Source organism: Amblyomma mixtum, chromosome 6 (assembly GCF_055824585.1).
Source record: "Amblyomma mixtum isolate Tamu chromosome 6, ASM5582458v1, whole genome shotgun sequence".
In the NCBI taxonomy this organism is placed as follows: domain Eukaryota; kingdom Metazoa; phylum Arthropoda; class Arachnida; order Ixodida; family Ixodidae; genus Amblyomma; species Amblyomma mixtum.
In genome coordinates, this window is record NC_143017.1 from 93,584,614 (window position 1) to 93,610,254 (window position 25,641).

General features: G+C 45.7%; 1 protein-coding gene across 1 annotated transcript in view; it reads left to right on the forward strand.

Annotated features, from left to right (window-relative positions):
- The first annotated feature begins 1,481 nt into the window (after window positions 1-1,481).
- Window positions 1,482-25,641, forward strand: part of LOC149339715 (uncharacterized) — a 30,007-nt gene continuing 5,847 nt past the window's right edge. The window contains exon 1 of the mRNA XM_089550552.1: window positions 1,482-1,796. Coding sequence (XP_089406678.1) covers window positions 1,564-1,796 — 233 coding nt within the window. The 5' untranslated portion in view covers window positions 1,482-1,563. The remainder of the gene's footprint in view (window positions 1,797-25,641) is intronic.

The window sequence follows — 25,641 nt, forward strand, 5'->3', positions numbered from 1 at the left end:
ACGGGCTCCTGAAATGAGGCCCGCCTAACTAACCTTGATTTATTCTATTCATTAAATGTTTTTCTCACTCGCTCTCACTCGATCAATCCCCGCCCCTCCTAATGGACTTCCAGATACCCCCTTCCGAAACCCCTAACTTAGGGGCTTTTAAAGGCTGTTATAAGATTAGTATAATGATGACAGCTGTACTTCCGCACTATGTACGGCGATAATAGTTAACCTGTCTTGAAAGCTGACGTAATTCAAGGCTAATAAGGCTGACGTCAACTTTCACTGCATATTCTGCAATTTCATCTCGAAACTATCAGGTTGCTGAATTTTTATTTTACTGTTTTTTTTCGGTAGCATTGAGGCCTTTGTATAAACGTCTGGAAATTTGGCCACCTGACCAGAATAACCTACGTAACACGAGTAATTCAGGTCAATATTTGGATGAATTTGAAGTAAATACCTCAGATCAAACACAGCCTAAGTTTTCCTTCCTAAGACACTGCTTAACTTGCAGCTCATGAAAGAAAAAAAATGACCGGCAGCTAGTTCAGAAAATCTTTCGCGGTTCCTTTTGTTGAGCGCTGTAGAGAGCAAAGCATATGGTCACAGCATTCACAGTAGCGCATCAAAAGAGCGACCACATTGCGTCACGGCATCAGAATTGATATTCACTCATTGCCTTGAGTGGAGAACAAGCCGGGAAGCCCCGAAAACAGTGTAGCGACGCTCGGTACCCAGCGTGCAAAACTTCAATGGAAATTATTTCCGCGCTCGCAAAGCGTCCCGTAGAAGGATCACCCTTCGCCAGCTCTGGCGCACGTCACTGTTGTTGAAAACGTTTTCTTGTTTGCTGTAACTGCCAAAGGGTACACGAAGACAAAAAAAAAAAAAACAGCGACTTTCATACGACCGCTCCCAGGCGTTCAAAATATAGCAACAGGTGGGCGATGCCCTTATACGTTGTGTCTAATAGTCGGCAGTGCAGCAACATCGGGGTATTTAACTTGTTCATCCTCACAAATTCTATAATAACATTTAAAAAAATAAAGAAAAATCAACAACCTAAAAGTTAGAAGTCGCATGCGTCAAAGCCAGTTTTCACGCCTGCGAAAGCACTCCCACACCGCCCTCGCACGCAAGAAATGCACCAACCCCGCTGCTAAACGGCTCTTCGGGACGCTCGTTCGCCTTGTAGCCCCGTAATGGATTATGTATTCTCGCACGCACGCACCGTCAGTCAGCCCGTGCTTAGGCAGGAAACGAGCATATCAGCAACAGCAGCAGCAGCGGCATGTGCGGCAAGCGACGCGTGCCGCGCGCGTCACGCGTCGCCGGACCAGCCAGGGGCCGAAGCCCCTCTGCCTCGGGCCGCGGCCAATCGACGGGCCCCGGTGCGGGCGGCGGGGCGGAGTCGGGCCCGCGGCCGGCCTCTTCGGCGGCGCGCTCTTAAGGCGGCCCGGGCCCCCGAGTCTCCTCGACCGGTGGCGCACGAGGTTCCAGAGACCCCACGCCGCGACCGCGAGCCGAGGAGGCCACGTGCGATCGCCCACACTCTCTCAGTCCAGGACGACGATGGCGAGCCGTGCCTGGCCGGGGGGCCCGGGGGGTTCCTCGTCGGCCGCGTGCCCAGCGGCGGCGGGCTGCCTGCTGCTCGCGCTGCTCCTGCTCCTGCTGCCCCCCGCCGCGGAGCCGGCCAAGCGACTGGACTGCCGGGCCTTCTGCCGGCTCACGGGATTCCGCTTCAACGCGGGACTCTGCAAGTGCGGCTACATGCTGTTCGCCAGCAAGCGGTCGCAGCCGCCGCTGTAAGTCCGCCCGCACCTCCACATTCTTCCTTCTTTTTCAGCGTCTATTTTGCTAGTCTATTGCAGTTCTAAACCGATCGCCGTTCTTCTTATGAAGTTGTCGGTACATTGCACTTCGTCAGCATGGCGCTTATTAGTGGGGATTAGAAAAACGCATTAAAACGTGCTCGCCTTTGCTTTGTAGTTACTTCATGCCGTGCGTGGTTCCTAGTACTCACAAGATATACCGGACAAAGGGAAAATTTGTCCTTCCATGCCTTATCATGCAGCAAGTTTCCTTAACGTCTTGAATCAGAAGTTAATGCCCTGCAATGCTGTGCCTCTACGTTCGACGATGAAGGTATCATGCCTTCATGGCATTCATTTGTGCCATATGCAAGGCGTGCAAAAGGAAAGGGTTAATGAGAAATGTTTGCGTGAAAGGAATAGGCCCGGTGACCACAGCCAGGTGAGAAATTACGCGGCCACAAGGAAGCATAGCAACGTGTTATGCGCACCCAAAAGACCTTGTGACGAACGACACGAGTAAGTGTTCCGTGAATGACAGCGGTGCGTCTTGGTGAACGTACACACTTTGTAATAGTTTATACAAGACCCGTTTGCATGGCCGCCGACGAGAGGCACAAGACGCAATGTCGGTACGTTTAAATAAAAACAAGGCGGTTGCTTTTTGCACTACGGTTTTGCCGCCATTCAGTACATTTTGTTTCATTTTACGAACTCTTGTCTTTAGATCCCCTTTCACTATATTCCTCTATCTTGCTGCAAAACAGTCCAGCAACTTTGAACTTTTGAGTCTGCTTTTCTTTCAAATTCTCGATGTCAAGAAGGAAACAAAATTTTACATTGCCCTCAAAGGCATTAGTGTTAATTTCTGTAGGATCTGTGTATCGCTGTCTTGTTTTTTTAAGCCCCCTTCAATATCTTTTGCCGATTAGTTCCTCTTTCCTATGCGCGTATCGTACAAATGTTGCCATAAGTTCCGGACTTCCACTTCTCACATTTTAGGTAAAAATGCATGATTCATTTTTTTAAACAGTAAGTCAATAAATGTCTGCGACGAACACTTTTCCTTTCCTGCAGACTAAAATATTTGCTTCTGTGTGGATTAAAATTTTGTAGATATTATGTAGTCCATCCAAACTTAAGTGCAGATCACAATACCGCGTGTAAAACCAGCCTGAACTATCTGCAGTGAATGTTTCCTTGGATATGGATGTTTCCTTATGCTTTCTTTCTTTAGCTTCGTTTGCTTCCTAAGAAACAATATCCTGCTGCGTATCGATGAAGACGATGCCTGAGGACCTCACAACACCCAATATCTTTCAGAGAGTTCCTTCGTATTGGACGGGCGGAAATCATGATGTATATCGGGCTTGTGATGGATTATTCTGTGTATTCGTGAGGCCTCATAGGAGCGAACGCAGGCTTATGAAATAGGCGCTGCAGTACCTGCTAGCTTCTGTTTTCATCCTCGTCCTTTCGCGCTGCTCCCTGTAGCCATGCTAAAGAACAGGTTGATACACTCGATGCTGGTTGCGTTTATAGAGAACAAAATTTGATGCTATGTAAAAAAAAAAACTGGATTTGGCATGATGGGTTATGTAACACCCAAGAAGCATACAGCACACCTGAAGGAAGTGCATCAGAGAAAATTCATTAGTTCTGCCGAGCTCCTTGCATCAACTAACATTTTCAGCTGGTAGCTTGTGTGTGGCCATCAGTCGAGCCTGCAAAGCGGTTGCAATCGCGGCGTCGTGGAGTCGGGTTTTTTACTGATGCATGGTTTGTTACTCAAGCATGGTTCTTCACTCAGCCTTGGCAGAAATTACGCGATGAAGTTGCGTAGAAACGCGGAACCACATCAGTGGCTAATAGCACATCAACACAACTCATAGTCATCATCATCAGCCTAACAACGTCCGTTGCAGGACAAAGGCCACTGCAGTTGACATCCAATTAACCCTGTTGGAGAGGAGGAATAACCGCGAACTTGGACGAGACTTAAGAATGAGAAGAGGACAAGACGAGCGGTAACTAGCAACTGAAGTTTATTTGGAAAAAGACATGTTGCAGCAAAGGTTGCATCTGCGCATAGCGTACGTAACACCTGCTAGTTGCTAGTTACTAGTTGCCAGTTGCCAGTTGCTAGTTACCGCTCGTCCTGCCTTCTTCTCGTTCTTAAGTCTCGTCCAAGTTCGCGGTTATTCCTCCTCTTCAACATGTCAGACCAACTTGGCCTAAAGCTTCCCCTTGTTGAATTAACCCTGTCTTGCGCCAGCTGGGGCACACTTATCCTCACCTACTTTTAATCTCGACCCGGACTCTCCGCCACTCCCTGCTACGTTTGTCTTTCTTGGGGTCAACCTCCTTACCCAAGGGACCAAAGGGTATTAATGCTTCATTGGCCCTGCAGTGGTCATGCCCATTTATTTTCCTTAAGTTCAGCCAGCGTATCATAAAATGTCGTTGATTTTCTGACCGAATCTGCCCCCCGCCGCAGTGGCTCAGTGGTTACGGCGCTCGGCTGCTGACCCGAAAGACGCGGGTTCGATCCCGGCCGCGGCGGCTGAATTTCTTTAAGGTGAAATTCTAGAGGCCCGTGTGCTGTGCGATGTCAGTGCACGTTAAAGAACCTCTGGCGGTCGAAATTTCCGGAGCCCTTCACTATGGCGTCTCTCATAGCCTCAGTCGCTTTGGGACGTTAAACCACAATAAACCAAACCAAACCAAACCGAATCTGTCATTTTCCTGGCTCCTAACGTTACACCCATAATCCTCTTTTCCATATCTCGATGCGTGTCCTCAGCTTAATTTCTACCCTTATGACTGGCCTCCAAATTTCCAAAGCGCAAAAAAAAGTTAAGAGGGAAGGCACATCTCTTTGAAGTAGAGGTTTTAGCATATTAGTCACCAAGTTATGAAAAAGCGCGTCTTCATAGGCTGGCACCGACCGTAAAAGGGCACTGAAAACAACTCCATTTCATTTTTCTTCTCATTAATAATAAATTGCACGGCTGTAATTGGCCAAGCTGATGGTTTTTCGGGAGCAGAATGCGCATTTATTGCCGAAAAAATTGCACATGAAGTGTGAAAAGTTTTTCCGCAACTCGATTCAAACTCGTGACGTCAAGATCGAAAATGCCTCCGTTATCACCGTTTCCAAGTGAATGGCGGTGATGCCTAGCCTCCGAGATTAGCGCAAAAAAAATGTTGCATTGACGCCCCTCGCAACTTGTAAAAACGACCGTTCGTGGCAAAGCGCGCCTTCCATTTTTTTTATTCTTTTCTGTAGTGTATAGAAGCTTCACTTTCGGTGAAGGCATCCTTTTGTTATTTTAATGTGATAATTTACCAAGAAATCCGAACTACATTTTTTTTCACTGTCTGCTTAACTTTCCATGGAGACTAAAGGGGGCAAGTTTAAACGGAAGCCTTTAACACGGGGCCTCGTGTACAAATACCAGAATACTTAGATTGTTTTTGATGGATTGTCCCGTGATCGACGTTGATCATGCTTACTGTATTAAGAAGCGCTAGCTGGGGCTAGAAATGTTGACAAAAGGATGTCAAATTATTAAATTTTGACATCCACCGAGGCCAAGAGGTGACAACAGTTGCATGGAGCTAGAGCTTTCCATCGCTGCTAGAATACGAAACCACCGCTGTAAGAATTTCAAAAGTCCGCTCCCCGCGGCACACGAGCTTACTCTAGTAAGCTCTAGTTGTCTCTTCCACTCTACCACTCTACTCTACTCTACTCTACTCTACTCTACTCTTCCACTCTACCACTCTAGTTGTCTACTGGGAAGACACTGGAGTTTCGCTGACAATGTACTACGCTTACAATGCAACCCATGCGAAATCCCATGTGAAGGTATGCCGACAGCATAAACAGCAGGATTGGTCTTCTGCACAATGAAACAGTTTTCGCTGCGTTCAAAAATTAGCAGCTTTGAGCGCCAATGCCTAACCGAATTTCTATTTGCCGTACACAGACGGCAATAAAAAAAAAAGTTAAAAATAAGCTTGCATTAGGCTAACGTCAGTTAATAACTGCCAGACCCTTTCAATGACATATCAGGTCGCAGCCACTTACTACGCACAGCAAAGAGATTGGGCCACGCATGTGTTTCTTGAACAATTGCCCTCCGCAGAATCGCAGCATGTGGAGATAAAGCAACATAGTTTAAAAGTGGGCAGCAGGAATATGAAAAATTTTCGGATGCGCAATGAACTGTAGGTGTTTTGAATTGGCGCCATTTTTTCCACAAAGGGTACTTACTGTCTTCAACGCAGGAAAGCCAACTTCTTGTGGAAAAGGGAAGTCCTATTGTCGATGCTTTGGTACGTTAGCTGAGCCATTATTTTTCCTGTTCTTAATTTAGGAAGAGCGCAATAGAGGATGTTGTACGAAGCACCGGTAATGGTTACAAGTTTTTAACTACACACTGCCTGGAAAGAATAATTATTTATCAGGGCTAACTTGCATGAAAACGGCAGTAACGCACAGCAATTGGACATCCCTCCTGTAACGAAGGAGGAAGTAAAGAAAGCCTTAGGAGCAATGCAAAAGGCTGAAAGCAGCTGGTGAGGATCAGGTAACAGCAGATCTGTTAAAGGATGGAGGGGACATTGTGCTTGAAAAACTAGCCACCCTTTTCACGCAATGCCTTGTGATATCGAGCGCACCTGAAGCTTGGAGGTACGTTAATGTCATCATAATCCGTAAGAAAAGAGACGTCAAGGACTTGGAAAAATTACAGACCGATCAGTTTACTGTCTGTTGCCTATGTGGTATTTACTAAGGTAATCGCTAATAGTCAGGGCTACCTTAGACTTCAATAAACCAAGTGATCAGGCATACTTTCGCAGATGTTACTCGACAATAGACCATATTCACGCTCTCAATTAGGCGATAGAGAAATGCGCAGAATATAGCCAACTCCTATATAGCCTTCATTCATTACTAGAAAGCATTTGATTCATATAAAACCGCACGCAGGCATTGCGGAAGGATGTACAAGTACCTTATGTGAAAATACTGGATGATATCTACAATGACTGCACAGCTACCATTGTCCGCCATAAAACCAATGATAAAATTACAATGATGAAGGGTGTCAGGCAGGGAGACACGATTTAGCCAATGCTATTCGCCACCTGTTCACTCACCTATGGGGCAGAAACCTGGAAGCTAAAGAAAAGGGTTCAGCTTTAGTATTGGACAACGCAGTGAGCTATGGAGAAAAAAAAAATATAGGTGTAACATTAAGAGACCGGAAGTGGGCAGAGAGGGTGAGGGAACAAACGCGGGTTAACGACATCCCAGTCGAAATCAAGGGGAAGAAATGGCTTGGGCAAGGATTCTAATGCGAAGGCAAGATTCCTGTTGGTCCTTTACGGCAACGGAGCGGATTCCAAGAGAAGGCAAGCGTAGCAGGGAGCGGTGGAAATTTAGGTCGGCTGATGAGATTAAGGTTTGCGGGGATATGGTGGCCGCAGCTGGCAAAATACAGGATACAGGGTTAATTAGAGAAACATTGGAGAGGCCTTTTCCCTGCAGTGGGCGTAGTCAGGCTAATGATGATGAACTTGCACTTTGTATGAACATACGGTGCAGAAAAGAGTCGTTGCCACCGAAAAATAATTAGTGATTCGGTACAACTTGCGACGCAAAAGAAATGTGTCTACTATCCTATGAACCCAAATTTTCTTGTGTTCCCTCCCCTTTGAAGCTTCGCGACATAACTTTTGACAGATCTTTAAGTTCTGGCTGGTGCAAATGCTAAGAATTTCCCCTTTCTAGGGGCTACGCTGCAGATTTTGACTTTTTTTTGAAAATTTATGTTTCCCTAAACGCTTTTAGTATCCACCCAAAATTCATGATACGACCTCTTTTGCATGTTGCCTCCTCGACATTCGGCTGTGAGCCCTTGCTGCGACTGGCAGGCATGTAAGCCAATCATAAACACATTTTCGGAAGATCGACACTGCGGCCGCTGAGACGTCGCCGTGGTAAAACGAGATTTTTCATATCTCTGTAGTTTCGATAGACAACCATTTTATTCTTCCAATTTTGTTTAATGCTTTGAGGTGAATACACTGAGAAATCAGCTCATACTTGCTGAGGCGCCGCGAGATTTCTTCGATTAAAGGCAGTAGATGCTTCATCTTGCTGTTGTAGTAAAGTTTCGTAAATGTAGTAATAATTACTAAATTTTTGTCCTGCGGAAGCAGAGAAAGAAATTACGGCGAACCTATTAGATGGGGACTTTAACATTCTTGCCTATCCTATCGACTAAACATGCGTGGTTTACTTTGTTGCTTATTGAGGGAAGTGCAAAAAAGAAGGGAACATAGTCTCCCAGTGGAAGAAAGAAAATTTTTCATTTTTCCGATATTCTCTTCAGGCTGTTGGGCTCCAAGGCGTCTTTCGCTGTTTTCGCGCACCCAGCTCGAGTTTCGTCTCCATACTCGGCCCAATCAATTAGTTCGTATTATCTCTCTAACCATAACGTATTCGTATCGGTGACAAAGAAAACACATCGCTTAATAACCGCGTCAATATGCTCCTATTCTACACCAAATCTTGAATTGTTTAATCCAGCTGCTAAAGAAACAACACAAAAAAAAAATGCACGAGTTTTCGGTATACAGATAAGCTTCGTGAAATGAAACAGCTGAGTCTAATAGTAATAGCTGCACAGTTTCTATAAATTAAGAAATGACCGCTCATGTTGCCGTAATCATGGAGAGCCAGGACCTAAGGACTAACAGGGATTAAGGCACTCGCCTTTGATTGCAAGACAAAAAAAAATGGAGCCGCCGCGACATAAAGCCCAACGAGCGCTTCATTTGAATATTCAGCAGCACAGACAGAATGCTCTCGAGCGGCCACAAAGGACACCTTTTGACATCACGTATTTTTTTTCTCATCGCCACGTAGTATACGTTGCGAAAGCCTCCTCCAAAGTTACTGGGTTACCACCCTGTGTCTCTTCAACACTCTGTTGTGGTGGAAAAACAAATTCATCAAAAACATATTGCATCCTTTCAACGGCTGCTCCCTCAGGATTCCAGCATAAGCGTTTGCTTGACAATGAAAGAAAGCCAGGGTTATCGCCCGCGATGCAGACACGCGATGATTTGAGCTTCCCAAGAAAGTATGATCGCGGTAAGGCAAGAGCCAGGCAGTATTTATTTTGTTGCTGCACAATACATTCCAGGAAGTTTGCAACATGATTATCCACACTTGTGCTTAAGAAGCTGCGTACTGCACAACGGGTTCAAAGTGTGCAGGAACTGAGTTGCCAATCACCGCATGTATAGGGGCATGTGAGTGAAAAAAAAAAATATCACAGCACTGTTGAGAGTTTGGAACGCAAATCATCCAGTGGTAGCTTCCTTGCGATAGTGAAGAAAGGGAGTCGTATTATACTTCATGTATTAGAGTGGGTGGTCGATATGTGCTCTACACCAGGTGTTTCAGGGAAGTGCGCCGGTAATTATTAAAATCGTTTTATAGGAAAAAAGAAACTTTGTGCGGCATAATAATACCAGTGTTGGCGGACATCAAAAAACAAGCGAATCATGTTAACTAGTCAACTGATTAACGAAATTGTAATAGTTATCTTTTTAACTATTGCAGATAGGCACCTGATTGCAATTAGTGACTTGTAGCATGCCGTAAGTAATAGTCATAAAAGTTTTTAAAATTAAGAAAACGCGATCACCCTCGCTGCTGTGGCTGAACTATTTTGCGTTATTTCTCGCACCATTGAGAAACCGCGCCTGCGGGGAGCGCGAAGCGACGTCCATCAAATTTCGACACTTCTTGACGCATGTGTCACGTGACATTCTCTGCCCCGCCCACGCTGGAGCAGCAAAGTGGTCAGGAGCGGGAAGCGCCGCAGCGTAGGCGGGGCAGAGAATGTCACGTGACACATGCGTCAAGAAGTGACACGATTTCATTGTAAATAACACAAGCGCTACAAACACAGACAACAAGAGGAACACAGCGCTTACTCACAACTGAAAGGGTTATTAAGACGCTCCAATATACCGGGTGTCCCAGCTAAATGTAACCAAACTCAAGTCAATAATTAAAAGTCAGTTAATTAAGCTTGACTAATTACTCAACCTTGAAGCACGAAAAAAATACTGTAGACTAGGTCACGCGACTCTGAACAACCCTCATTTGGTTTCAGACGGCTAGGACATCCCGTGGTTTTTAAAAGCTTGGTTACATTTAGCTGGGACACCTGGTATACGCACACACCCCTTACCCACAACACCCACGTGTCAACCAATGAGCGGGAAACTGTTACCTTGCACTCATTATCCGCGCACCTAAAAAATCTTTCTCTCTTACGGAAAGGCTTACCGATGTATCGCTAACAGAACTTAGGAGGGTAGATGTGTAGGCCAGTTGGTGAGACATTAAGGAGCTAGACACCGCAGCGGACACGGGACAGAGAAAGAAGGACATTGGAAAAGAGTTTCGAAAATCCTAAAAGCAGAATGCTGGAGGCAAGTGGGATTCTTTAACGCTTGGCTTCGAAGTGTGTGCTTTGAAAGCTTTGGTATTGGATCGTCTGGTTGGAGGCGATGGCAGGACTTTCGGCGCACAACGCAGCAGTCGACAGAATTCCTTTGGAACCGCTTGCGCCACCAGCTCCCAAGGAAAGGCAAAGGGAGAGAAGTGGACGTTGTTCGAGTTACCTTCCTCGGCAACGCGAATGTTCCTGCAGAAGTGGAGGCCGTATTACAGCATGGTCCCAAGTACAGCTTGAAACCATCGGTGGACAAGTATGACCTTCTAGCGTCCGTGCACAGAGTGGCCAACAAGGCTCCGGCTGAGGAGAGGACATCCTGCCTTTTAGAAAGTGTAGAAAGCTTGCGAAAGAATTTCACCAAGAAATCTGGTAGCGCAAAAACTCTACGTACCGCCCTGTGTCGTCTTCTTTCTCTGTCCTGTGTCCGCTGCGGTGTCTAGCTCCTTCAGGCTAACAGAAGCCTTCCCGTATTTTGATATAAAAAAACGCTTCCACTTTCTGCCGTGTTAGTCGATATCGGGGACAGAAAAGAACGCTCGTCTTCGAAAGCAACGGAGAGCATTCCTTTTTTGTTGCTGCACTTTAGACAGCGTGCCACCAACCGCTTGACCTATCACGCCTATTTTAGAAATTCCGGCAGAAAATCCCGTGTCGGCATTGTCAGCGAGAAAGCCGGTGGCCCACCTGCCTCCTAGCACAAGTAACCTTGTGACGTCATCACAACCTGCCCACTGCGCTGTGAGCAAGCTGTTCACTGTGGCACGTGGCAGTAAAATTAATGATTGGTCGCGAAAATTTGCTCGGGGAGAGCAACAGTCTGGAGCTGTGACGTATCGCTTGACCGCTGCTCCACTGGAATAGGAGTGGTCCCAGAGATATATAAATGTAAAGTATACAATGCCCAATTCCGCATATATGGGTATTTGGGTGTACTTGCGTGAGAGGTATCTCTAATGCTACAGCATTGCACTCTTAAGGGCAGGTTAAGAGTTATATGATGGTGAAAGGAAGAGTATCTGTGCCTGCGATGTAATAAGCAAAGAGGACCCAAGGCCACCATCGTATCATACTCTTAAGGCGGAGCTAAAGTGTCCACTAAAGTTTTTTTTTTTCTACTCGCTCTCGTTCTGACTAAAACTTCAGAAAGATTCGAATACGTTCGCTGAGATTACGCTGAGATTACGTGAGAATACGTGCACGTTCGCCTGAATCAGCCGAGAATAGGAGTTGTGAGAACATTTGATGCTTAAAACACCTGAATAAAAATATGCAAAGACATGTCACTCTTTCAAGCGCAAAAAGGAAAAAAATCGAGGGGTGGCAGTTTGCGCATATTGTCATTCCCATTCTGGAAAAGCGTACTAAAGAGCAGAGGCAGCCGGAAATACACTATGGTTGCTATTGCTTTGTCAACGTCCCCTGGACTGCCGAAGAATCAAGGTAGAGAGGAATGTGGCCACTGAAATTCTCCAGAATGAGTTGTCTAGCTTTTCTCAGCTTTTCGGTATTTCAACTCTGGACCTCGCCAACCGTGCTAGCACAGCGACAGTGGCGTGCATTTATTTAGAAATATTTTTTAACTTTGCAGCTCGGTGTGACGAACGTGAACAGCAATTTCATTACCTCTTGATGCCTTGCTCAGTGACCGCAAGAAAACAATCTGGCTCGCTTACTATTTGTTCTTGACACAGATATATTTATAGTACCCAGCCAATCGCCAGTTTAATTTTGGCACAAAATTATTTACCACGAACGGAAAAAAACTGCGCTCAAACTAATCTTTCATACCCAGATATTCTGGGCAAGTGTATTTCTTTCAACGGGATGTTCTTTATGGGTGCAATTTTTACGCATATCGCAAGATTTCACCATATAAATCAATATATCTGCAGATCCCTCCTCGGAGTGCTTGTAGTTTTCTACCGTTTACATTTAAAAAAAACGCATCCCATTTTTTTTATGATATTCTCAACAACTCGGTGTGGGCGATGGACGAACTTCAAAAGCAATACTTCACTACTCATCGGAACATTATCCCATTTACGTGAATATGTCCATTATAGTGTCTAACAATATTCCACAGTTGGCTCACTATTCAATGTCCAAGAAAGCTGGACTTGGTTCATTGTATTTGAAGCTACGAAATTTCACTTGTGTTAGCGAGCGAGCTTGTCATTCCCAGAGCAAATTTTATGAATAGTAACTAGCGCGGCCAAAAAAAAAAACGAAACTCAGTTTGCTTAGACATGGATTTGTTGTATGGGCAGCGGAAACGCATTATTGTTGTTTTAGCGTAACAAAGCGCTGTGGCGCCTTTCTTTTAATTTATTTTTATTTTATTTTCACACACTAATAACGTGTATCGTAGTTTTTTTTTTTAACCCCGACAATACTGCTCCTAATCGTCACATCAGCTGTGACGGCTCAAGGCCGCGAGGTCTTTCGTTACACGTTCAGGAACTTTATGTGCTCTGAAACATTAATCAGAGTTGACACAATATGTCGCACTCAATTCAAAAATAACTGACGGGACGTTTCACCATGTTCAAGCGTTAGGAAGTTCACGTGATGGGTGTTTAAAAGTATTCGTACACCACTCTCCGAACCACTATGGCCTGCATCGCCGTGGACGGATGTAGTGCGATCCTTGAGACATTTGGCCAGTTCTAATTTTCACATAAAATATCCATATCTCCTGCCCTTCCAAGCCTTTTGCAAGCTTTATGCAGTTCTGAATACCAATCTTTTGCCAAACCTCGTTAAGAAACTACCGCTAATAAGACCCTTACAACCACTGTCCCCTGATCGCACTTAACAGCGCTTGCGGCGATCATTTTTTTCTCTTAATTAGGTCAGGTTGCGTTTGTTTGTTGAGAGATAAATTCAACAATTATGAGAGTTCTCCTGAACCAGAACAATACAAGTGTCAAAAAATAGGATGCGGCCCATTCACTGGTATGAGCGCTTCAGAAATATGATATTAGACGCGTCAGAAAGCGGCGACTTCAATTTTCGTTCTCCCAACGTCAGAGATCGTGGCTTGAGAACTAACTGAATCCGCGCCGACGCGAACGACTTGCAATGAAAGCCGTCAACCTAATTAGCTGCAGGCGGGACTGTTCACCATCCCATTTAAATGCGCACTATCGCGACAGTGAAGACGCCGTGGCCGTCAGTCATATATCTCGCGACCAAACTGCGCAGCTCGTCACGTTCAAGCAATTCAGCTACTGTAAACAGCATTTCGACGACTTGGCGATGCGCTGGCATGACGACACAGCTCTCTTAGAGACCATCCTTCCGAGCAAGGTGCGAGGTATAAATGGCTCGAGTCGAGTGGCTGCCTTCTCATGCATGGACCATCCGGTGGTGCCATAACACCGCTTCCGAAAAAGAAAACAAAAGAATGAAAAAAAAATGAAGCGAGGCGTCGTTGGCACTGGAGCTGCTGCATATTGGATGAGGCGAGGACTTGTGATGGGCCGCGGCCCGGACCCCGCAAGCTTTATGGTCGATAGACTCCTCATCCTCGGCCTCCCCTGCCTCCTCTCCCGCCTTCTTTACCCACGGCGTGCTTCCACACTCGAAGGTTAATTGTCTGCGAAGACTGGCTAATTTTGGCGCTTTAGCGCGTCGCCTGGCACTTCAGCGAGTTCCTGCCAGTGGAGCGTGCGTGTTATCGCCCCGTTCGAGTAAGCGTCGTTGGAGGGCGAACCATAGCAGTCATGCATGCTGCTCTGTGGGACAGGTAGGTATGTCATAATAAAAGGGAAGGGGCAGGGGGGAGGGTCGTGGAGGGTCTGAAAGGTTGAACAGATATGGAGCAAATCCCCGGAAGGATGCCTTAAGACGGAAAGAGTGCTGACTTCGCATCTAAGAGCCAGTGGGTAGCATAACGCTCAGGAAAAAAAAGGGAAAAGTAAGACAACAAATAACTAAGAAAGAAAGCAGCTCGTTTGTGTATGTGGTGCTGTGCAGACGCGGTTCTGCAGGAATAAGCAAAGTTCGCTATTTGAGGATGGCTGCTCATGTCCTGAGAACTCCGGATGATGTTTTGGAGAAAGCCCTTCAGCGATGGCACGTGGACACCAAGCTCGCGGATTAAGCACGCATTTAAAGGGTATGCGCGTTCTAGAGCAAGCATGAAAGGGGAAGTTTCCGCTACTCGACTTCTTCGAGGCCTAGTAGCCCAACTAGAAAAGAAGACGGAGGAAACAGACAGACGGGACACGTCATGTTTTTATTATTTTTTTACAGGAGTGTACTTGCTATATGGCATTAGTTCAGGCTGGATATATGCTAGAGATAGTCTTGGACGTTATTCTTTAGCAAGAACCTGAGCAGGCATGCGCTTTTATTTATGTTGTTCCTGTCTTTTGCGCTGTTGGGTTTCGAAGAAATTATTAACGACTAGCTAATATTTTTATGACCTAATCTTCCGGCTCACAACTTCGCTCAGCCGGCTTTCTCGACCATCTCAACGTTCCACAGTTTTCCAGTGCTTACCAAGGTCGCCGCGTTTCCTCAAAAATGCTTTCGGTTGGAAACAAGATCGTTTCTCAACCACATGGGAAACCAAACCACAAACTTGAAACTGCATCGCTTCTATACCTGTTAAAGAATTGTTCCACGACAAGCTGTTAGACCGTTTCAAACATCACTGTGTGGACGTTCGCATTTTCGATTTTTTCGTTCTTGTTTATCTGCGGTGTATTGCTGCTTTTTGTTCCAGGTTCGATGACAGCCTGGATTTTTTATTGCTTAGCGTTGTTTGTCGTTGTAAGGTTGCATAGCATTGTAAAACGACTCCTCTTGTTTACAATTCATATTTTCTTTAAACCTGTTGATATCCTCCTCAAATGTGGCATTATTGTTAACGTGAAACCTTCTTAATGAATGTCCTAACTGGCCTGTAAGCTGTAGTAATATTAATAAACTTTATTTTTGCCGATCTTTACATATTATTTTCTTACAGATATTGAAAACGTTTCATCAAGCATTGATCTATGTCTAGAGTTAATCGCGAGTTTATAGCGAATTCGTCATGTACTGTGAATGAGCGAGCAAGTTCCATAAGACGAATATGGCATCCTTAACTACCCACCATATGCTCTTCTTATTAGTTTACGCATTTCAGCATAGTCTCATGTGTTCAGCAAATCAGCAGCATTTCTGAGGACAGGCCCGACAAAAATTTCGGGTATTTGAAAACCGCGAATCAACCAAAATTGGTTCACCTCATTAAGGTTGGTAAAAAGGCATTTCATAACACGCATTAGCTGCAATGAAGAGCCGGAATAGGGGGTATGAAATCATATAGAGGATTCACAATGCGCGCTACCATAGACCAGAAACCGAAACCTTATCACCATTACTCCCTCACCCGGAGGTCATGAGGACCTGTCTAGCATACTCCTTGGCTGCCGCGCCGGTCATCGTTTTTTTTATTGTTATCCTTCTGCATCCGTCATTTTGCTATGGCTGAATTTTAGCTAATTGATTGATATATGTTGTTTTATATGTCCCTGTAATTGCTGTGGTCCAGTTGAGATTATAAAACATAAATGCTTAGCGTCGAAATATAGAGAATAGAACTCATAAGAATAAAATATTGAGCGTAGCTCCTCACGCGCACGATATGAAAACTAACGTAGCATTGCTGTCCAAATTATGCCAAAAAATTTCTACAACAGCACTACATCGTTACCTTATCTAAGCACGGCTTTCGAATAGAACTTCTTACTACAACGCAATTCCTCCCTCCTTGTCATGCGTTTCCTTCGGTTCCTATCAAACTGGAAGCTTTGGTGTTATATCTACAAATTCTGTTCGAAAACACCTGTTCATAAAGTCACTAATTTCTTTTTTACAACACCGCTGAGCGTCTTAGGCTTTCCCTCTATTCTAAAGAAGTCGGTCCAAGCGTAATTACGAAAATTGAAGGAAAGTATTGGGGCTGGCACCGGGATCACGAAATAAGATAAATGAGTTGCCTAAAATAAGCTTACACATTACTTACGAAATATGTACTTCTGAGTGTTATACTTAGTATTACTTTATTGAGTACCGTAGCCGTGGCCTAGTTGTTTGGTCGTTCGCCTCGGCTGCGGGAGGTGGCAGGTTCGAAACCCACCGTCGGATACCCACCGTACGAGTATAGGCCCCCAAACCTGGCGACCGGTTTGTTCAGTGGGTGCAGACCTTGGAGAGGCTCCGTAGATCCCGCTATGCCCTTCGGGGACGTATCCTGTTTCGAACAGCCACCTGAAAAGGTTGTTCGATATATGTCCGATATAAAACTGAAACTGAGAATTCACTATGCCTTGGTGTAAGAAATACAAGACCGATTTGGGATTCTCAATATGTTGACAACATCTGTCCTGTGGAATGTACAGCAAATTACAACTGGTAGGATCACGGCTGAGCGCTATTACTGTGTTCTTAAACGTTAAGTGAGAACTGAGCATTAAGATCACTGCTTGAGCATGCATCTCCGTGCATTTACAATAGCGTGCCGGAGAAGCAACCCCACGTGGTAAAAAGAAAATTCGTAACTGTGTGTTACGACCTGCCTCATCACCCTGGTATATCCTTCACATATAAAAACGTAAATATTAAACCAAGCGTCTGTCGCCTTAAGCCTGTTTTATGTGATAGCTCTCAATAAACAGTTCGCGCCATGCGCGATCGTTGAAACCATCAAGACTTTGCAAGGGCATTAGCGAGGCACAACACCAATACACTCAAACCGAAAACGAGCAGCAATATTTAAAATTTTTTTTAAGTGTGTAGTCAAAACTGTTGACTGTCTCTATGATTACTTTGTTTAGGAGGGATCACCCACAGCAAGAAACGAACTATGCAACCGTACTAATGCATTTAAACATTCTTGTTTTGTCAAATAATCACAGAGTAAACGGCCCTTCGTTTTAAGTATATCCATATTCGGAAATATGCCTCAGGCGGAAAACAACTTCATGGAGAACAGGCAATGCTTAAAATTGGGTTTCACCTGCATCCGAAGCTCAGTTTCTTGCTTCCCTGTTTTAAGGAATTAATGAACTAATTTAAAAGGAGGAATTAAAGGTCATTAAAGGATTATAGAGAGCAAGTTATTGCTTGTGTGTTTTCATTTTTCAAGTGATGCGTTAGACATTAGTATACATGGATCACCGCGTGGTATCCGCCTGCTACCGCTAAATAACTTAAAATTGAATTCCTTCTTTATGCTGTTTCGGTTTAATTTTCGTCAGCCGAACGATGTCTGCGGCGCGTAGTTGATGTTTAGGTCACGCGAGGCATGAAAAGAAACGACAGTATAATTGCTAATGCGTCGTTTATTGTCATTCCAGCTCAGGAAGGAGGCTGGTTTAAGTGTTATAGAAATTAAAACTACGAATCAGGTACTATATGTTAGGTTTTTTCGTGGCTTACGTGACCTGAACATCAACTGCACGTCACAGCTATCTTTCGGTTGATGAAACCGAAACCGAAAAAAGCATCAGGAAGAAACTGAATTTTAAATTCTCGAATAGCGCATGGTGAACCCTTTATTTTATTGGCTAACACATCATTTTAAAGAAGACAACATGCAACTAAAGTTAGTGTCAATGGTCGTGTAGTGCCTCATTTACGAAGTTCGAAATACGCCGCTTCTCGCAGAGTCAATTTCTCTCTCAACGGTTGGAAAAAAAGACGGATTCTAAGCTTACATGCAGGCGTCATTATGTGTTGGCCTAGATAACGTTTTGAGAGTCTCAGGAGCTGTTTTAGTGCACGAAAAATACTTCATGATGCTCCACGTGAGAGCGTCTTCAAACCAAAGAAATTCCGCAGATGCACCAGCCTCGCAAGCGCTCATCTAGCCTCTATTGTCAGAAATTCCGACACTCCAGACATCTTCTTTGAGGTTGCGCATTGCATTCAAAAGCGAAATTAAGTGATCTCAACTTGTAAAAAGAAAGAATATTCTATGTTATGCTGCGAAATCTCGGTATGTGAGGTAATCAAGCCCTCTTAAGCAGGCTAGGGTAGCCTAGGCCACAGCATTATCTGTGCTCAGGACACAGTGTCTCTGTGCGAAGTGTCGCCGCACATGCAGGACATTTGAGCGCTTGAGCTCTGCCAGGGTCGAGATGTTAAGCCGCATATTCGTTCTGCCAATTCTACTCGTCGCAATGATGATTTCCCTAAAAAAAAAGAATGAAAAAGAAAGTAGACCCCTTTATATTAGAACAACAGACTAAACGCTCAAAGGATATTGGGCATGAAGCACCAGACCACGCTCGTGCTCCAGTTGGTCAGACGCCTACTTTTGATACTCCTGATAGGAGGCAATTTGAAGGGCTGCTAGTAAATTGAAGAGGTAATGCCACAGATTGGAACATGGTGTGGGCCAGTTGGGGTAAGACGGGCAAGACCGCATGCGGAGATTAATATAGCACCAGCCTTGATAAAACGTACTGCATTGAAGACCAGGCGAACGAAGAGAGAGAAAAAGACAGGCTCTAACTCTTAACTGAAGTTTATTGCATGAATCACACATTTAAAAACCCCACCTTGACAAGAAAGACAAACAAGTAATCCTCGGAAATAGCAACCGAAAGGCAAAGTTCACCACTACACAGCACATCTCACTCATAGCGCAATTAAAGAGACTGCAAACAAAAAAGACACGTTTATCTTCGGCCTCGATAGTCGATGACAGGAGAATTAAATTGATTAGTCTTCTCTCAGACATAGCTGCAGCGTGAACAAGGCAACCACATAGGGAAAGAACACACTCAAGACACGGACAAACGGTGCCCCCCCAACTGATTTATTGCACCAAGCAAAGCAACCAACTTGCCCAAATATTCGTTTTGCTGATTAGTTTCCCATGCCTGGAATTAGCTGCACGCTGGCAACCAGCAAGAATGCAACACTTCATAAGACGCCTAAAGTCTGGTTTTGTTGCACTATGAACAGTGGCTTCGTAATAAACCCCAAAACAACGCGAAATGATCTATGGCGCATTTAATTTTTCGGAGTGAACGCAAGCTCGAACTGCAATAGGCATGCTGCTGTGCAGAACTTCATTACCCTCGTCACACCAAAGCAAAATTCAGTGGCTGAGTGTTAATAAAAAAAATATATTTCTCAAGTCTGGATGTTCCCATGGACGAACAAAAAAATTTGTAGCCGCAGCAATAAGTCCAAAAGTTAATTTTCTAAGAACATTCTTGGTACTGTGTGCTACAGGTCTGTGTGCTACAGTTTTTAAATATTGTTCCTGCTTAGCATTGGCACAAGCACTATTGATTCTCGTTATAATATTCAAAGCAGTGTATTCAGAGCAATGCTTGGTGCTCGGAATTCAGGAGCCAAATTCTCTAAACTCTTCCTATTTACCAGCAGTTTTTCACTTATTCACGCGCTTGCATCCTCAGCAGTCTTAACTAAGCATATTATAGTGCAGGCGTCGTCGGCGGAAGCTGGCTGTTATGACGTCGGGACGGTTTCCAGAATTGATGCGCTCCTTACGTGGCAATTCTGTTAAATTTTTTACACAGACATCGCGGTGTCATGCTTCGCATAGCGCAAAAAAAAAAAACTAAAATGTGCTTGCGCCACTGACTTGAAATTCTGCAGCAGTAATTGATAACGAAGCTTTTGTCCACTCATTCCTATACCTGTTTGCTATTGAAGAGCGCATCCTGTGATACCAGAACCGGGTCATTTCTAATCTTAGCCGTGATGGCAGTGGCGCGACCAATGAAGGAGGAATCAAGGAATGAATAGGAAAAAGAACAGTTTCGAATTATGACCCGTAGACTGCCTAAATGTCTTGCCTGTTCAGCCTACATGAACCGCCCTTAGCGGTCAGTCCAGCGTTCATGTTCTAGCAGCGGCTCACGTCACCAGTACTCAAACTCACAGCTTTTCTTAAATTTCAGGAAGACCCTATATGGCCCTAAATCTGACATCTTACTTCTACTTCGAACTCCTTGACGCAGAAGATAAATTCAGGGCTAAAATCTGCTTTTCTTAAAGTTTTCACGAAGACCAGATATGGCGCTAAATCTAAAACCTTACTTTCGCCGTTACGACTCAGATCTACTTCAAACTCCTTGAGTCAGAAGATAAACTACAGGACTACAGCTACCCTATTACGTTCCTGCGTACCCGTTGTTCCAAACATACTGAACACGACAGCTACGCTGCGCTTGTAGTCTCATGCTTCTAAGCTGCCTTTGTGTAATTCCACTCATGCCACTTGCTTTCCCGTGTCGACAGCTTGTTTACGCAGACCAATCCGATTTAGCTTAGGTGTTTATATTAAATGCAGCATGTGCCTTTCGTGACAAGTGAAATGGAATCAGGCGTCGGGCGTTATGGGAGCACGAGGTGACAGGCATCCTGCCTCTTTAAGAACACGCACGGGATCCTGCAGACAGTTAACGGAGCGTGCGCGTAGGGGGCTGGTAACGCAAAACGCCTCTGACAGTTATCCAGGAGCGAACTGCCGCCCAGCCCGCCTCTCTTAACACCCGCAGAGCGATAGCAAGGCTTGTTGTTTACGTCATGAGTCTATGTCCCCTGCTATTCTTTCCTTTTATAGCTCGGTCGTCTTTTCAAAACACTTTACAGCGCATGGAGGCGTTCTGTGAATATTTTAAGACTGAGTGCTCCGAAAAACTGGGTCTCGGCGCGCGTAACGAGGCCCCTGTCAGGTCACACGAACGCAGACAGATGTAACGAGATAGAATAAAAGATTTTTCGCTGCACAAATGCCCTTAACAAAAGTGAACACGCTGTGCTTTTTTTTTTCTCTAGGGCAATTGGCGCAGCTGCAGCTTACACTAGTTTACTGTCAACGTGTAAAATTTCTGGTAATCTGGGCGCTAATGCTGCTTCAAACTGTGTAGCGCAAAATAAGAAAGGAAGCAGGCAAGTGTGAAAAGGAGGGTATAAAGATGAAACTTATTTTATCAGGAAGAATGCCAGCGCCACTTTGAATTCTATTATTTTCTTAACAGAACTCAACTGACTTTTTCAGTCATCTCTTCCATCGTGCCCAAAACGAAAATTACATTGAGCGCGACAGCCGTTTCTGCGCAATTCATTTTTATGCGTATTTTTTGTGCATATACTTTTTCACTTGTAATCGAAATATATTTCAATTTTTGTACTTTCCACTCCCTTGATGAAGCGTGTATTGCCTCAGCTCGGTGGAGTTTGCTAATAACAAATATCGAAGATGCGTTCTCTCCGGCCCGTCGCAAGGTTCATTTCATGACTGCAGCTTATATTTAGCTCTCACGCTACCCTCTTGCAGCCACTCTACCCTAAATAGTAGCAATGCATTCGACAGCAATCAATGGTCATAAATATCTCATGTAAGTTAGGCCTATAAGTTGATCTTCTTTTACAATAAAAATTAAAGTGGCCTGAACTTAACACGCAACACGAGGCCGGTAGAATTTGATGACTTCACCCTGCAGTTTCTAGTTAGAATTATTTTACTAGTTAAAGCTGCACTGAAGAGGAATCTGAATTCGTCTTTTTGCCGCGGGAACACGATCTACACGTTCCTAGCATTCTTAGAAACGGGGACTTATTGCCCTGTGTGGCCGATTTCCCTAATTAAATCGAATTAACGCCCGGCTCCCGCCTTTTTTTTTTATCCTCCCTCGTACGGTGGGCGGAGTCGACCAACGCGTGGAGTGCCTTTCAGCCAGCTCCGTGGAGGCTTTGCTTTCGCTTCATTTTGTTTTTTAGGTTTCCGCGAATAAATAGTTTCATTTGCAGATAATATAACCGCAAAATACGCCCGCAGAAATAAAAATACGCGCGGACTATTTGCTTCTACGGACTACTACGCATAACTCCGCCGATGGCAGAGCGGCAAGCCGCCACGGGACTGGGTGAAAGGCACTCCACGCGTTGGTCGACTCCGCCCACCGTACGGGGGAGAATTTAAAAAAAAAAGGCGGGAGCCGGGCGTTAACTTGATTTAATTAGAGAAATCGGCCACACAGGCCAATAAATCGAAGTCTCTAAGAATGCTCGGAATGTGTAGATTGAGTTCCCGCGGCAAAAAGACGAGTTCAGATTCCTCTTCAGTGCACCTTTAAGTTAATGGAGTGATCTGCTACCTCCAGTTTTTGAAGCATAAAAAACCCAAGGGAAGACAGCAATAGCAACAAAGAACCTTGAGGAAATATTTTAACCCCGAAAGAAAAAAGCCGCAAACTTGTCTAACGTACTTTCTAAAACGTTCTACGAGTAAGTGTTCGAAACAAGCGACCCTTTCACCTGCGGGAATTGCGGACCTGTCACCACACTTCTGCGCACAAATTTAGTTTGTTGTGAAACGCGAAGATTATGTCTATTTCATGGAGCTTTTTCTGCGAACCTTCCCTCAATAAAGCCGATTTTTTCCTTGTCTTTTTCTCCAAAACTCTACAATTAGCACTAGACGTTCTCATATAGTAATCGTACAGTCTTGCGCATACTCAACCCCCTACTTGCACCTGCGCAAACATGATGATGACCAACTGGAGGTCATCCACCGGAAAGTCATCAAGCGGGCTCTCGCCCTCCCGGTCACCACGTCCAACCAGCGACTTCTGGCCTTGGGCATGGTAAACACATTCCGGGAGCTTCGAGAAGCCCACTTAGTCAACCAATACACGCGTCTTGCACAGACCACGTCCGGTCGCCGCCTCTTGGTTACCGGCTACACATCAAACATGACTACCATATTGAGGAAAGGGAGAGAGTGCCAGAACCCTGGAGACGCGCCCTCCGGGTCCGACCCCTTCCCCGCAACATGTCCAGAGAAGACCATAGCGGTCGTCGCCAGGCGCGCGCGGAAGCGTTGGCGCGATACTATGGTAACCAACAACATGTGTATTACGTGGACGTTGCCGGCCCATACCACGGGGTGTGGTACACGGCCGCAGTCGTACACAACACAAAAACAGTCAACGGGCTCACTTTCAAAGCCTACAGCGCAACACAAGCGGAGGAGATTGCCATTGCTCTTGCTCTCACTACTCCCAAGTCGAAACACATCATCAGCGACTCGCGAGGGGCCTGTCGGGACTATGAGTTGGGCTGGGCTCCCCCGCTTGCCTGGCGCATATTGGAATATAGCTGCCGATGCGAAGATCCAACTCCACGCAACCTGATTTGGGCCCCCGGTCACCAGGGCCTCCAGGGAAACGAACAGGCCGATCAGGCCGCCTGCGCACTCTCTCCCCGGGCTATCTCCCTGTCCTTGGGCGCCTACTCCCAATCAGACAATCTGGCCCCTACATTCAAACACATCACCGATTACTACAAGGAGGAGCACCGGCGCTACCCGGCCCCTTGTAAGGGACTGGATCGCGCTGACGAGCGCCTCCTCATCAAAATTCTTACTAACACTGTACTGTGCCCGGCGGTACTTAAACATTTCAACAAATCCTTTGATGGCACGTGCCAGTTCTGTGGGGGGGTGGCTGACACCTTCCACATGGTTTGGGCGTGTCAATCAAACCCATCTATCCCCCCCAACCCCAACCCCACCAGAGAGGACTGGGAGGCGGCCCTGCTCGGCTATCAGGACCTAAAGACCCAAAAGGCCTTGGTTCACCGGACGCGGGCGGCGTTGCTTGCCAATGGGGCCCCGGAATAGGGGCTCCACCTAGTATTGTTAGGGGAAAGGGCCAATAGGGCCTACCCCAATCACCTCTCTGTAAATATTTATTGCATTATAAATGGTTTTCACCACCACCATCCCTTAGATCATCCTCAGCAGCCGATGCAGGACAAAAACCTCCGCTTGTCTCCTAAGTTATCGTTTTAACTCGGAAACCATAGGCTCCTACTATCTCCCAGGTCCCTATAACCTCTGTGACCCACATAATGGCCGCCGCCGCGGTGGCTCAGTGGTTATGGTGCTCGGCTGCCGACCCGAAAGACGCGGGTTCGATCCCGGCCGCGGCAGCTGAATTTCGATGAAGGCGAAATTAGAGGCCCGTGTGCTGTGCGATGCCAGTGCGTGTTAAAGAACCCCAGGTGGTCGAAATTTCCGGAACCCTCCACTACAGCGTCCCTCATAGCCTCAATCGCTTTGGGACGTTAAACCCCATAAACCAACCAACCAACCAACCACATGATGGCCATTTAGAATACCTGCTTCGAGTGAACTGAATGTACACGAGATTATTCGGTGTTATGCAAAGAACTTGTCATAAAAAGAAGGAGAACATGACAATTATAATTTCTCCATCCTACTCGCAGGATAAGAAGAACAGGCTTGCAATTTTAATTATGGTATCGTCAACTCGACCTGGTTCTCAAACCAATTTTAGTCTCGCAGCCTAAGGTTGCACCTCTCAACCCCTGTTACAGAATCCGTTTTAGCGTTGCCCTTATTTTCACTGCTTGAATGTTTCCTCAAGAAAAATCCGTGCGGACAGACGGAGGGGCAGATACGACACCCGCGTTTATTGCCTCATTTCAGTCGCACATTTACCCTATTAGAAAATGGGCTTGAGCAGGGCACATAATGCGAAGGCAAGATAACCGATGGTCCTTAAAGGTAAGGCAGTGGATTCGAAGAGAAGACAAGCGCAGCAGTGGGTGCCAGAAAGTTGAGTGGGCGGTTGAGATTAAGAAGCTTACGGGGATACAGTGGCTGCAGTTTGCAGGGTTCATTGAAGAGACATGGAAGAGGCCCTGCAGTGGGCGCAGTCAGGCTGATTATGATGATGATGATGATGATTTGTGCGTGTTTCCTGATGCGCTTGATCAACCACAGGGTACCACAGGGTGCTGCATTTAGAGGAGGTGGTGACGAAGCGCGGCTACGGCCGTTTATCTGTTTTTTCAGCCAGCGTCCGCTTCGGCGGACGCGGTTGTTGCTGCGACGCGCGTCTTTTCTTTCCTTTTTCTCTTTCCTCTGATCTTTTAACTCTTTTCTATCTGCACGTGGCAGCGGTGGTGGCTCGGCTGGAGTTAGTTGGCAGGCCCATGCACTTTCCTTTTCATTCTTCTCTCAGTCGCAACAACACCAACATTTCAGCATGCTATGCGAACTCAATAAATAAACATCAATGATTGCGCACCCGTCGTCGCCCCATATGGATAGGGCGGAGACATGGCATCGCGCACAACGCTATCGTCGCAGCATACTCCAGCACTTGGGCAACCCTGAGCAACTATATCGCCGTCCACATAGCGCACTCCTGAGAGTGGAGGCAGTGCTCCTTCGCCGAGCCCAGACCGGCCAGCTTCTATCACCAGCGAAGTTGCAC